At 36.6% G+C, this 12,265-nt stretch overlaps 1 protein-coding gene across 2 annotated transcripts in view; it reads left to right on the forward strand.

Moving 5' to 3' along the window:
• LOC129953770 (cadherin-99C) overlaps positions 1 to 11,572 on the forward strand; it is a 284,004-nt gene extending 272,432 nt beyond the window's left edge. Inside the window, exons 8-12 of one of the 2 annotated variants that reach the window (XM_056067225.1) lie at positions 5,899 to 8,811; positions 8,876 to 9,415; positions 9,481 to 9,602; positions 9,661 to 10,356; positions 11,190 to 11,572. In XM_056067225.1, coding sequence (XP_055923200.1) covers positions 5,899 to 8,811; positions 8,876 to 9,415; positions 9,481 to 9,602; positions 9,661 to 10,356; positions 11,190 to 11,325 — 4,407 coding nt within the window. In that variant the 3' untranslated portion in view covers positions 11,326 to 11,572. The remainder of the gene's footprint in view (positions 1 to 5,898; positions 8,812 to 8,875; positions 9,416 to 9,480; positions 9,603 to 9,660; positions 10,357 to 11,189) is intronic. The other variant, XM_056067226.1, reaches the window with a different exon arrangement.
• Positions 11,573 to 12,265: the final 693 nt, after the last annotated feature.

The following is a 12,265-nucleotide window of genomic DNA, read 5'->3' on the forward strand; positions in this document are numbered from 1 at the left end:
CGCTAACAGTTTCACTTACTAAAGAAATAATGATGAAAGGCTTTACAATATCTGTAACCAATCCTGTCTCTTCAAATTTCTTACCAATGTTGCCAATTGCTTGCGTAATTGGATGATTATTATAAAAACTGCAAAGTGGATAATCCGTTATTAAAAAAATAGGCTGAGATGCGACCCACACTGATAACTTCCCATCCCGTCTTGGCTTGCTTAAAAGTTTTGTAGGGTTGGGTTAAAAAAGTTGTTAGTTGAATTATTCTTACAAAATTTAAAAATTACCAACAATATTTTTCATATAAAGAAATAGTTTAGTTTGAAAATCTAGTTTTGTGAAATAGATTATTAATATTCGAAAAAAAAATGTTTGCCAATTTTGGTAGCATTTCTTAAATTTTTACAAATTGGATGAATGAAATTAATTTGAGAGATATCAAGAAATAAAAATCAATTTTTACCAAATTTGCGTAATATTTCTTGTAGATTTAATTTTCTTATGAAAAAACGAACTGTTGGATTTTTATGATAAAAACTACTGAATATCAAAAACAATATTTTCTGTGAAATTAAACAAATTTGAAGGCAATATTTTTAATTTTTGAAAAGCTATTTGAGTCGACAGTAAATTTTTACCAAGTTTTAGTATTGTTTTTTTTAGAGTTTTGCAAAGAAACTGTCAATTCGATTTTTTTCAAAATTTTATCGAATGTTGAAAACAATATTTCTTATAAGATAAAATGAGTTTGAAGCCAATATTTCAAATATATGAAAAGATATTTGAGTCGAAAATCAATTTTTACCAACTTTTGTTAAATTTTTTTTAGGTTTTTAATTTTTTTACAAAAACTGTCAATTTGATTTTATTCAAAATTTTACTGAATATTAACAACAATATTTTTTGAAAGATAAAAGTAGTTTAAATCCAATATCTACAATTTTTGAAAAGATATTTGAGTCGAAAATCAATTTTTACCAACTTTTATAAATTTTTTTTCGGTTTTTAATTTTTTGTAAAAAAAACTGTCAATTCGATTTTTCTAAAAATGATGAATGATTTTTAAAAAAATTTGCCAGACGGCAAAAACATTATTCTTCGTTGCACAAAATTGTTTTGGAGATGAAATCATATTTAAGTTGTAAAATTTTGGAGGTGACAATTTTTTTTTCAGTTTTTTTGATTTATAAAAAAAAACGTTAAACGGATTTTTTCAAAAAATATACTTCTTTAATATCACGTTACAATATATTATATAAAATTTAATTCAAGTCACTAGCGTTTTTGGTTCGAAAGATATTTAGGGTTAACCGAAATGTTCACCTTTTTTCAAACTGCTATGGTAAAAAAATCACCCACGCAATTTTCTTGAGAGCCTTTTCTGCATCTTTCTGCCTTATTATCTGTATAACTTAATCTATTTGTAATCGATATATCTTCTGGTTCTTAAGCTATGGATGACGAAAAAAAACGAAAAAAACGTCGCGAATGTACGGACGTACGAACGTACGTACTCACGCACGCACAGACACCTTTCTAAAAATCTTTTATTTCGACTCTAGGGAACTTGAAACGTCGAGAAATGTTAAAATTTTCAATTTGACAAATGCGACCCATTAGTAAAAATACGCCATAATGTGCTGTAAGACAGGCCTAATTCCTGAGAACGACGAGGAACCTATACATTCGGGACTTTAACAAGAGTTTCACTTACTGCACAGGCCTTACAATATCTGTAACCAAACCAGGAGCCTGATTATGAGGTTCGCGGCGAATCGTTTTGCTAGCGAGTTTGCCATTTTTCAATTATTGCTTTCGCTTTCGCCTTCTTCGTTTTGAGAACGGTAATGCAACTGTCTAGGTTGCAAAAGGCATCTAAACCTTTCCTTCAGCAGGCCAAAACATCGTTCAATTTTGTTTTGACACTTGGAATGAACTGTGTTGAAATTTGCTTCAAGACTTCCATTTGCAGCTGCCCCGTTCATTGTCATCATCCATGGCTCTAAGGCATAACCAGCTTCACCTAAATCAAACAAAAATTGTACGTTTGAGAATATTGAGTTTCAGTTCATTTGTTACCGAGAATCTTGCTGCTATCCCCATGTCTAAATTGTTCTTCCATAAAAGCTCTCTCTCTACTCATTGACTACACAACAGAGTCATGAGAACTTCTCCAGTAACTGGGATTAACGCAAGTTATCCTCATTTTGTGGTCACAGGCCTGTAAAATAATTTATATAATTTATAAATGACCTTATTTTACACTAATATACACACCACCATTACATTTAAGTTATGATATCCTTTTCTGTTGTAAAAATGGTGTTTATTTGCGGTAGGACGTATATTGCTTACATGCGTTCCATCAACGCACATTATAATCCCAGGAAAACCACTATTTTCATAGAATGCTGTTTTTGCTTCCAGCTTTTAAAATTTATCATTTTAGGTCACAACTTTCTCTCAAGAATCTTAAGAGTTTCAGACAAAACAATTTGGACTGTTGGTTGTACCATTCCAAGGAGTACGTCTTGTCCAACTCCTTTTTGGTACGATCCCTCAGCAAGAAATCTCAGAGTAGTGGCAATCTTTAAAATTTAAGGAATGCCGTTGCTGTCCTGATCCTTAAATTCCTCACTGATCTCTTGCAAAATGAAAACAAAAGCTTCCTTCGAAAGTCGAAATAGCTTGATAAATCTATTAAGACAAAGTGTGAAGATTAATTGATTCATTTGATTTAAACTAATACTTACTTAGTTGAAGGGAGATCCAGAGGAGAAGATTTGCTTCTTTGTAGTCTCCTGGACACCCGTAATCTTGAGGATTGCTGGGATTCCTTAAATTCCTCCCTTCCAGAATAAATATCCACCATAATTTATTCCATTTTTTAGTTTTAATATTGTTTATTAAATAAATCAACGCAAATGTCAATCAAAACAAAATTTGTGGAGAGCTGTCAAACCACTGGAATGTGTCAAATCACTGGAATATAGGAAGAAAAAGTCAAACCTAAAGTGTCAAATCACTGGAATATAGGAAGAACTATTTTCGCTTCGCCGCGAGTTCTTAAATAAGGAAATACGACGCGAGTCGAATTGAAAATAATCCGCCGTGAACCTCATAATAAGGCACCAGTCTCTTCAAATTTCTTCACAATATTGGCAATTGCTTTCGTAGTTGGACGATTATTATAACCCCAATCTCCTCTTAAAGCACGATATGTGGCTGTGGCATAAATGTAACACTTTTAACTGAACAAAAAATTATTTATCAGCTTAGTTTGACAGTTGTCGAAGTCCATGTATATACTTTTGAAACTGCAAAATGGATAACCCGTTATTAAGCAAATATAAAAATAATGTTGAAAACGGGCATTTTGAAAAATAAAATAGCGGATTCGAAATCAGCACTAAAAATTAACTCCAAAACGTATTTTTCAAATCTATGAAATTTCAATGCTTGTTCAAAACTTCATATAGAGTCAAATAAAGACTCATAACTAATGAGAATTTTCATGATTTAAATGTTGTCTAGAAGAGAAAAGTTTGTTCTTTGCAAAACCATCATACAATTTATTGTTAAAAGCAATGTTGACTTTTAAGTTACCCTTAAAAACCTTGTGGGACAAACAAAACGTTGAAAATAAACATAGTCCACATAAATATCTCCTGATTTCTGTAGCACAATAAATTCGTTACAAACAAAACTGCTTCATTTTTGAATAAGTAAAGTGCAATCACACAGCTGCCTTTACCAGTTCAAAAACCGCCAAGAAAAATTGAGACATGTTAAGAATGGTGAGGATTTCTAACAATCATTCTTTTCCGATTTTCAAATTGAACAAATCTGCTTTTTAACGTAGCCTGTTCAATGAAGATGAATTTACGTCAACACTGGTGCGATCTGCAGCAACAATATTCAAAGTTTTTCTTAAACGACGTTCACGGTTTTGATTTTTCTCATCATTATAACTTATCCCAAAGCTCAAATTTATCTAGACTAGTTTCGTTTGTGTCAGTCGAAAAAGTGCTTTACATCGACTTAAAGTGCTTTTGTTTTGCTAACTGTGACTACGGTGACTACTAAATTTTCATCATTTTTGCATTGAATTTTAATAATTTCTATAAGTTTTTGAAGCATGTGTCATTGGGCAGATTTAGACGGCATTAAGTGACTTAAAAGAAATCTGCCAAAAAATTACTTTACAACTAAAACAACTTTATTGTGAAGCTTACTGGAAAGTTAGTTGGTCAAGATAAATTTCCCTAACTTACAGGCCAAGTTTATGTTATGTCAAACTGACAGTTTATCATGTTTTTGTTCGTTCAATTGAACGTCAAACTTTATTTAAATTTAATCTTTGATTGTAAAATGTTTTGTCATTGGAAAACGAATATCTAATATATCTTTACAATAACAAATTCAAGTCGTGATGGACTTGTAGCTTGCCTGAGAAGTGTTTTTAGTAATTTTTGCAACATCACCTGAAGGAAGAAGTTAGTGAAGTATAGTTCCAAATTCGAAATATATTACACTTTATTTTTTCTTTAATGAACGTTCAAAGAATGTAGTTGATTGCAGCCCATTATTTTCTCTGAACCTGCTCATTTTTAGTAATGACGTAATGTGTGGTTGTCAAACGTTAAAAGATGACACCTGTCAAAATTGCGCGCTATTCAAAATGAAACTTCTATTTGGAAAACTCTTTACTTAGCACCTTAAAAAAAGGAAATCTTTAATCAAAACATTGGCACAAAACATTCAAAAACACAACCTAATGCGAGTGTACAATCTGAAGGCATTATAATATATGTCTAGTATTTAATCCGAGCTTACATCTCTTTTAATCGCAATTTCTCTGCTATATGGGTGTGGATTTAAAGATTCAATTCAAATTATTTATCTAATTCAAATTAACGTTGATAGCAAAATCGAAACAAGCTCTAGTCGACTAATAACTAGCCTCTCTAGATATAATTTGCACGTTTAAAGATCTCACTGAACAACTGCATTAAAAAATATTTCTTTATAAACTCAAAATGTGTACAAATCAGCAGTTGTTGTTTATAATCGATAACGAATAACTCCTGTCAATAGTCAAAATGTTTACTCTGTTTGAATGCCATTCGCAATCCACACTTAAGGCCAATATAAAAACCTACCTAAGCATAAAACCATTGAGAAGCTTATAAAGACTCGTTATAGAGTTATACTTAGGTAGGTACTTCTTGTTACTTATCACAGGCAAATCAAATAAAATTGTTACCTTACCAAATGTGTTCTGCTGCCACTCAGCATGATCCAGAAAATCAACTTTTACAAAAGACTCTATGTCTGCAGCACCAGCCGCAGCAACAAATTGTTCAAGCTTCCATTCCCAAACACAGCCATAGCTATAGTCTATCAATACCAAGCTTACTATAAGTAGGTTTAGATGGCCATTTTCATCCACACCACGTACAAACCTATGAGCTCTACTTTCAATCAAAGAGTTTAATCGAACTTAAAAACTCGATATGGGATTGATAAAAATCAGACAAGTTGTCTGATTTCCATAAAACAGCACCATATCCATCAATCAGACACCAAATTGCTTACGAATTAAACCCGCAAAGAGATCTTGCGGATATTAGTTCAAGACATCCAGAGCCAGACTAAACATCTCATAATTTTCATACTAAATTGCAACACAACACACACAACAGGCACAAATCGATGCCTCAAAATCCGAAATTCGAGATTAGGTTGAAAAAGACCGGAGGAACTCGTTACGATTAAAAATTGTTCCATGTACCTCCGAAGATGTAGATCGTTATCGGCAATCAATTTTTTTAAACTTTTATCTCCAACCACTGCGACTTCAAATAATACGAGTATTTATCAATTTTTCTTTTTCTTCTTTCCAGGATCGAGCTCGTAACGTAACTGAGAGACTCTCCTCGACGACGACGCTCACAGTGAACATAGCCGACTCAGATGACCTAGATCCCTCGTTCATCTATCGCGGATGTGTCCTATTGGACGGAGCGTGCATTAACCCAGAGTATTCGGCATCTGTTCCAGCGGGATCACTTCAGGGTGTTCTCAGTGTGTCCCCGGAGAGAATCCAAGCGGTTGATCTGGACACGATAAGCTCCCCCATTCGGTACTCCTTCGCGAGTGGAATGCCAGGCAATTATGGTGACTATTTCGAAATCGATGTGCAGACAGGTGTCCTGAAGCAGATAAAAGCTGTCGATACGTCGACGGCCAAGAAATATGACATCATCGTTAAGGCCGAAGAGGTATCGGAAGCGAAGCGCTTCACCACCGCCAAGCTGACAATTATGGTAAAGCCTGTCGATGCGAATCCCCCAATTATCGCTGCATCCGACATCGAGGGCTATGTAGAGGAGAATTCCATGATCGGCACTCGGGTGTTGGATGCAAGTGGCAAACCGATATCCTTCCAGACGAGCGATGCCGATCTGGGTGAGGATGACCCAAAGCCAGCGTATATCTATGAACTGACAACGCCATCATTCGATGTGACCAAAGATGGTATATTGATCGTTAACGAAGAGGCGCTCGATCGCGATCCTCCGAATCCGGGTAAATTCAAATTTCAGGTTGTTGCCCGCGAGCCGAAAACGAATGCCGCCAGTGCGCCATTGAGTTTGACTGTACACCTGAAGGATGTCAACGATAACGCGCCCAAGCTGGCAATGGTCGCTCCGATATCGATTACCGCTGGCGATGGCAAACGCCTGGTGACACAGGTCACGGCGACAGACAATGACGAGGGTGAGAATGCAGTGATCACGTATTCGATTTATCATGTCTCCAACAATGGAATCAATAAATTTACCATTGACGAGCGGACAGGTAGGATAGAGACTCGTGGCAGGACGATGGCCGGGGAGCAGTACAGCATAACAGTGCAGGCAGCTGACATTGGCGGATTGAGTTCACAGGCAATTGTGGAGGTATCTGTGATGCCGGGACCCAACACGAAGCCACCGCGATTTGTAAAGCCTGTGTACGAGGTGCAAGTGAGTGAAGGTGCAGAGATAAATTCAACAGTGACCGTCGTTAAGGCAGAGGATCCCGAAAGCGATCCTGTCACATATTCCATCTCATCGGGCAATGATTTGCGACAGTTTTCGATTGGCCAGGAGAATGGAGTGATCGTGGTCATACGAAAATTGGATCGTGAAAGTCTGACGCGATATCAATTAATAATTAAAGCTGAGGATAATGGTGGGCTTTCGAGTACGGCGACGGTGAATGTCAAAGTGACAGACATCAATGACAAAAATCCAGAATTCGATGAGTCGACGCTGCCGTATGTGTTCAATGTTGAAGAGGGTAAGGCTGGCGCTTTTGTGGGCATTGTACACGCCACGGATGCCGATGAAGGCATTAACGCTGAGATAACCTATTCCATTCCGACTGACATCCCGTTCACGATTGATCCGGCGACAGGTGAGATTCGAACGAAGAACAAGTTGGACTATGAGAGACAAACGGAGTATAAGTTTGTGGTGACAGCAATGGATGGGGCGCCTGATGCTAGGCTGGGAACTGCTAGTGTCACGGTTCTGGTGCGTGACATCCCCGATGAGGTGCCGAAGTTCACCGATTCGCGAGTTGATGTTCGAGTGCCGGAAAATGTTCCAGATCTTTTGATTGCGACGGTGCAAGCTATCGATCCCGACACTGTGCAGGAAATCACGTACACCCTAAGGAAAGGTGCCACAGAGCTGTTTAAGGTTGATCCCAAGACGGGACAGATTAAGACAACAAAAGGATTGGATTATGAAAAGGAGAGGCAGCACGAACTTATCGTGGGCACTTTGGAGAATGACGGAGATGGGCCTGGTGACACGATTAAGATTATCATCGATGTGGATGATCGCAATGACATTCCACCAGTTTTCGTTTCGGTTCCCGAGCCGAAGACAGTCAATGACGACCAACCAATTGGCACGATAATTGACACAATGGCGGCGATTGATGGTGACGGTTCCTCTCCTGGCAATGTGGTTCGCTATGAAATGGTCGGACGTGGCAAGGCGCTAAAATACTTCCAAGTCGATCCGGACACTGGAACTGTTAGGATTCGTGACGAACTGAGGAAGGAAGAGGATACTGAGTACCAGGTGGACATCAGGGCCTATGACATGGGTGAGCCCCAGTTGAGCTCCGTCGCCACTTTGCCGGTGTTTGTGAGGCATCTGCTTACCGATCCCTCAGTTGATGACCCGATTGCAGATGGAAAAGTGGATAGTGGAGTGATCATGAGTCCAGAAAGTCTAGGACTGGCATTCAGCGATGACAGTTACACAACGGGAGTTCCGGAGACAACCGGCATCAACGCAACAATTAAACTGATCCAGGTCATAAATTCAAAGAAGTCCGCCAAAACGAATCCGAGCTTCAAGTGTGAAATCGTTGATGGGAATGAACGCGGACTGTTTAGAGTGACTATTGAGGATCACGGGTGTGGAATCGTTCTGCAGAAGCGATTGGACTACGAGAATCAAACGTCACATGGTCTGCAATTGAAGTTGGTGTCACACAAGTACTTTATAAATCCCCAGAAGAGCTTGACGTCAGTGAAGATCATCGTTCAGGATGAGAACGATAATGCTCCGGAGTTCACGTTCAATCGCATTCAAGGAAAGCCCGACACATTCTATGGGGTGGTTGGGCCAGATGTGGATATAGACACGCCAGTGCTGCAGGTTCACGCCACCGATCGAGATTCTGGGAAATATGGAATGATCAGGTACAAGATCTTCGACGAAGAGGACAACACCATCAGCGAGGCACAATTGGTAAGTTTTTATTTTGGAATTGAAGGAGTTTTTCATTGCTAACGTGTTTTTTTTTTATTTGCAGCCTACAAGCTACTTCATAATGAGTGAAACAACTGGAATCCTGAAAACAGCCAAGTTGTTGCGCGGCGATGTCACTTTTCCATTGCGTTTCTTTGTGGAAGCGCGTGACAATGATGGACAGGAGGATGGATCGCACCGGACAAGAGCACGAATCGTTGTCAATCAAATCACAGATTTGAATCGCATGACGCTGGTATTCTCCGATTCGACGCCGAATGAGATCCGCAATCATTATACACAATTGGAGGAACTACTCGAAGAAAAGACAAACGGAATGATTGGCGGTATCGAGAGGTTCAGCAATCGAAAGTTCCTCAATGAGAATGGCAGCATAATGGAGAATCCTTCGGCGACGGATGTCTGGTTTTACATTATCGATCCAGAGACCGAAATGATCCTCAGACGCAACGACAGCGTTGTGAGTGAGAGTCTACTGGAGCCGACAGCACAGGCAGAGATAAATTTTGCAGCTTCGGGAATTGCCAGAGCCACTGCTCAGGGTATATTCGGGCCAATTGAAGCAAGGCATCAAGTTCATAAGGTTTGTTGTGGATGTTTTTGATGTATTCCATTGACACGTGTAAGTGACACTTTTTTCTTTCTTAGCAGATCAAAGCTGCCATAGCGATCAACGATGAGGTGTTTCCGTATACTCTTATTGCAGTGTCGCTGATAATTCTTATCCTTGGAACAATTGGAATTATTTACATTTGTATTTCTTGGTCAAAGTAAGTTTTAAGAGAAAGATTTTTTTTAAGGGAGATTCAAAATGTCAAATTCTTGCAGATACAAAAACTTTAAACAACGCATGCGTCAATATTCAGCCCCATCAAGCCCCACCCGTTATGATCCTGTAATAGTCGGTGCACAAAATGGCGAAGCAGTCACAAATCTCAAGGAATATGAGACCCAAGTCCTGGCAATGGCAGTCCCGCCAGATGGTGATGATGATCTTCAGCTTGACTTCAGTGCCAAAAACCATGCTTTCAGCTTGGACAGCGTGAGCTACATAACCCACAAAGAAAATGGCCAATCAAGTCCATCTCATTCGGAAGCAACAACTGCTACTACGGCAACTTTAAGACGAAATAACAACAACAATAACAATGTTAATAACAACATGAACAACCGGCAGAACACATTTAACCGAACCCTGGAAATGAACAGGAACAATGCAAATCCTTTGGCATCGAATGGCACCCTTCCTGGAACATTAACGCTGGGAAGGATAAAACAAAACACAAACCACTATCAAAATGGTGGCTATAAATTAGATACGATAAGCAGAAACAATTTGGCTAATATGCCAAATAATGCTTATAGCACGTTGGGGAGGCGGGGGAATACCTTTGGAAGTGGACAGAATACGCCAAATGATAATCAAAATCAAGGCGGTGAATTGATGACCAATACCCTGGGGAGGAACAATAACCATAGGGGTGGTTATGGCGAAATACCAATAGCGAATCCTCTGTTTCAAAGGTAAGTTTATTGGAAAATTCCTTAAAAAAAAAACAAAATCAAACAAAAATTACGGAATCAAGTGTTAATTTTGACAGATTGTCAAAAAATCACACGAAATCCAATCGTAACAAATTCGTTAGATTCTTTAATTTACTCATAAATAAGCCGTTGTTTAAAAACTCGATTTAAACCATTTTCGTAAATGTCAAACATTCAACTAATATTTTGACATTTCAATGACAGCTGAGTTAAGCTAACTTAAAACCGTGAAATAAAGAATTCATTACAAATAAATACTCTTCACTTTTGATTCCAAAGAAATCTCTTGACAGAGGAACATAAAATTGACGTTTAGGCTTTGTTCACACTCAACATCGGCCCTTCAAATGTAACCACCTATTATGTACAGAGTTTTATATTAATTCGCCAATTCTAGAAAAATATTTCTGCACAAATTTTATCTACCAGCGCTTGACGAAACAACTCTAAGCTGTAACATTTGATTAATTTAAAACTCAAATAACAGATTTAAAAGTGCATGAAAATTCCAGACGAAAAATCTGTACTTACCCTTAAGTTTATCTCCGTTTTTTTCGAGTCAAGTTGAAGTATAGTGAACTTGTCAAAGTGACACGAGTTCTACAAAATTATCTCTAGTTCTTATCGTTGTATCTCTTTCTCACTTGACGATTGAAAAGGGATAAACAGATAACTTTAAAATGAAATAATGAAATGTCAGAAAAGTCCAAAGGGTGTTTTTTTTGTGTAGACTTCTTTCTTAAGGCTTTATTATTTTTTTTTTTCAATTTAGGTTTTTGTCTAATGTCATTTTTTTTCTGTTCTATTTCCAGATCGAATGGAGACTTAAGTCATATAAGTGCGACCAATGAAAATGTTTCGTTTGGCAAACGTGACTATGGTCAAATGGGATTTTCATATCTTAACGATTTAGATAGATCAGAAGTAGAAACCACAACGGAATTGTAAACAAAATTTGTATAATTAATTTTAAAATCAAAACTGCCACTTTCTGCCGCCGCCGTTCGCCCTCAACGAATTAAATATAAGAGCAAAAAAAGGATTCTAATGTCCTTATTGTCTTTGTCAATGTGTTTTTTAATTTATAAAGTTGCCATTTTTAAAGTGTAAATTAGAGAAAATAAAAACAATTATTATTTAATAGTGATTTAAAAACTCATAGAATTTTAAACCATATAAAAATGTGTAAAATTTTGAATAACAATAATTGTATAAATATTAAAATATTATAAACTTTTAAACAAAAAACTGATGTAATTTAATATTTCCTTAGTCACTAGAATGTAAGCTAATACTCTTTTATGTAGATAGATTCTAATGTTTGTGTTTTTATCAATTAGTTTATTGTGATTTTTTGAAAATAATTGTCACTATTGTACTTTTTTCTCTTTTTTCAAATTAAGTTTAAATGTTGATTGTCAATAATAGGTCTGTTTATATGTATGCAAAAATTTCTGAGAGTTGTCTGTCAGGTTGGCAGTGCATAAGAATTTACTATAAACAGAACTTGTTAACATTTTTAAAAACACAGATGCCAGAGATATAAGATTTTTAAACTGGCCTAAATACTGGCCTTTTAATTTCTATTTTTTTAGTTCTATTTTGTTTTAGTATTTTTCTTATAAATTTTATATTGCCAAGTTTTCAACCATTCTATTTGTGATTTAATAATTTTAATATATTTGTAATTGTATTTTAAATGCTTTTTAAGCATGCTAATCAATCGTCTGTTTCGCATTTAATTTTGTATATTTGTTTTTAATTTTAATTACATAGTAAATATATTCATGTATGTTTTGTAAATAATTTTTGAATTGTTGTTCGAAAAACTGAGTTTTTAAGACAGGCAATAAATATTTAAGTGAATGAATTGAATTATTATGAATAG

Source organism: Eupeodes corollae, chromosome 1 (assembly GCF_945859685.1).
Source record: "Eupeodes corollae chromosome 1, idEupCoro1.1, whole genome shotgun sequence".
In the NCBI taxonomy this organism is placed as follows: Eukaryota; Metazoa; Arthropoda; class Insecta; order Diptera; family Syrphidae; genus Eupeodes; species Eupeodes corollae.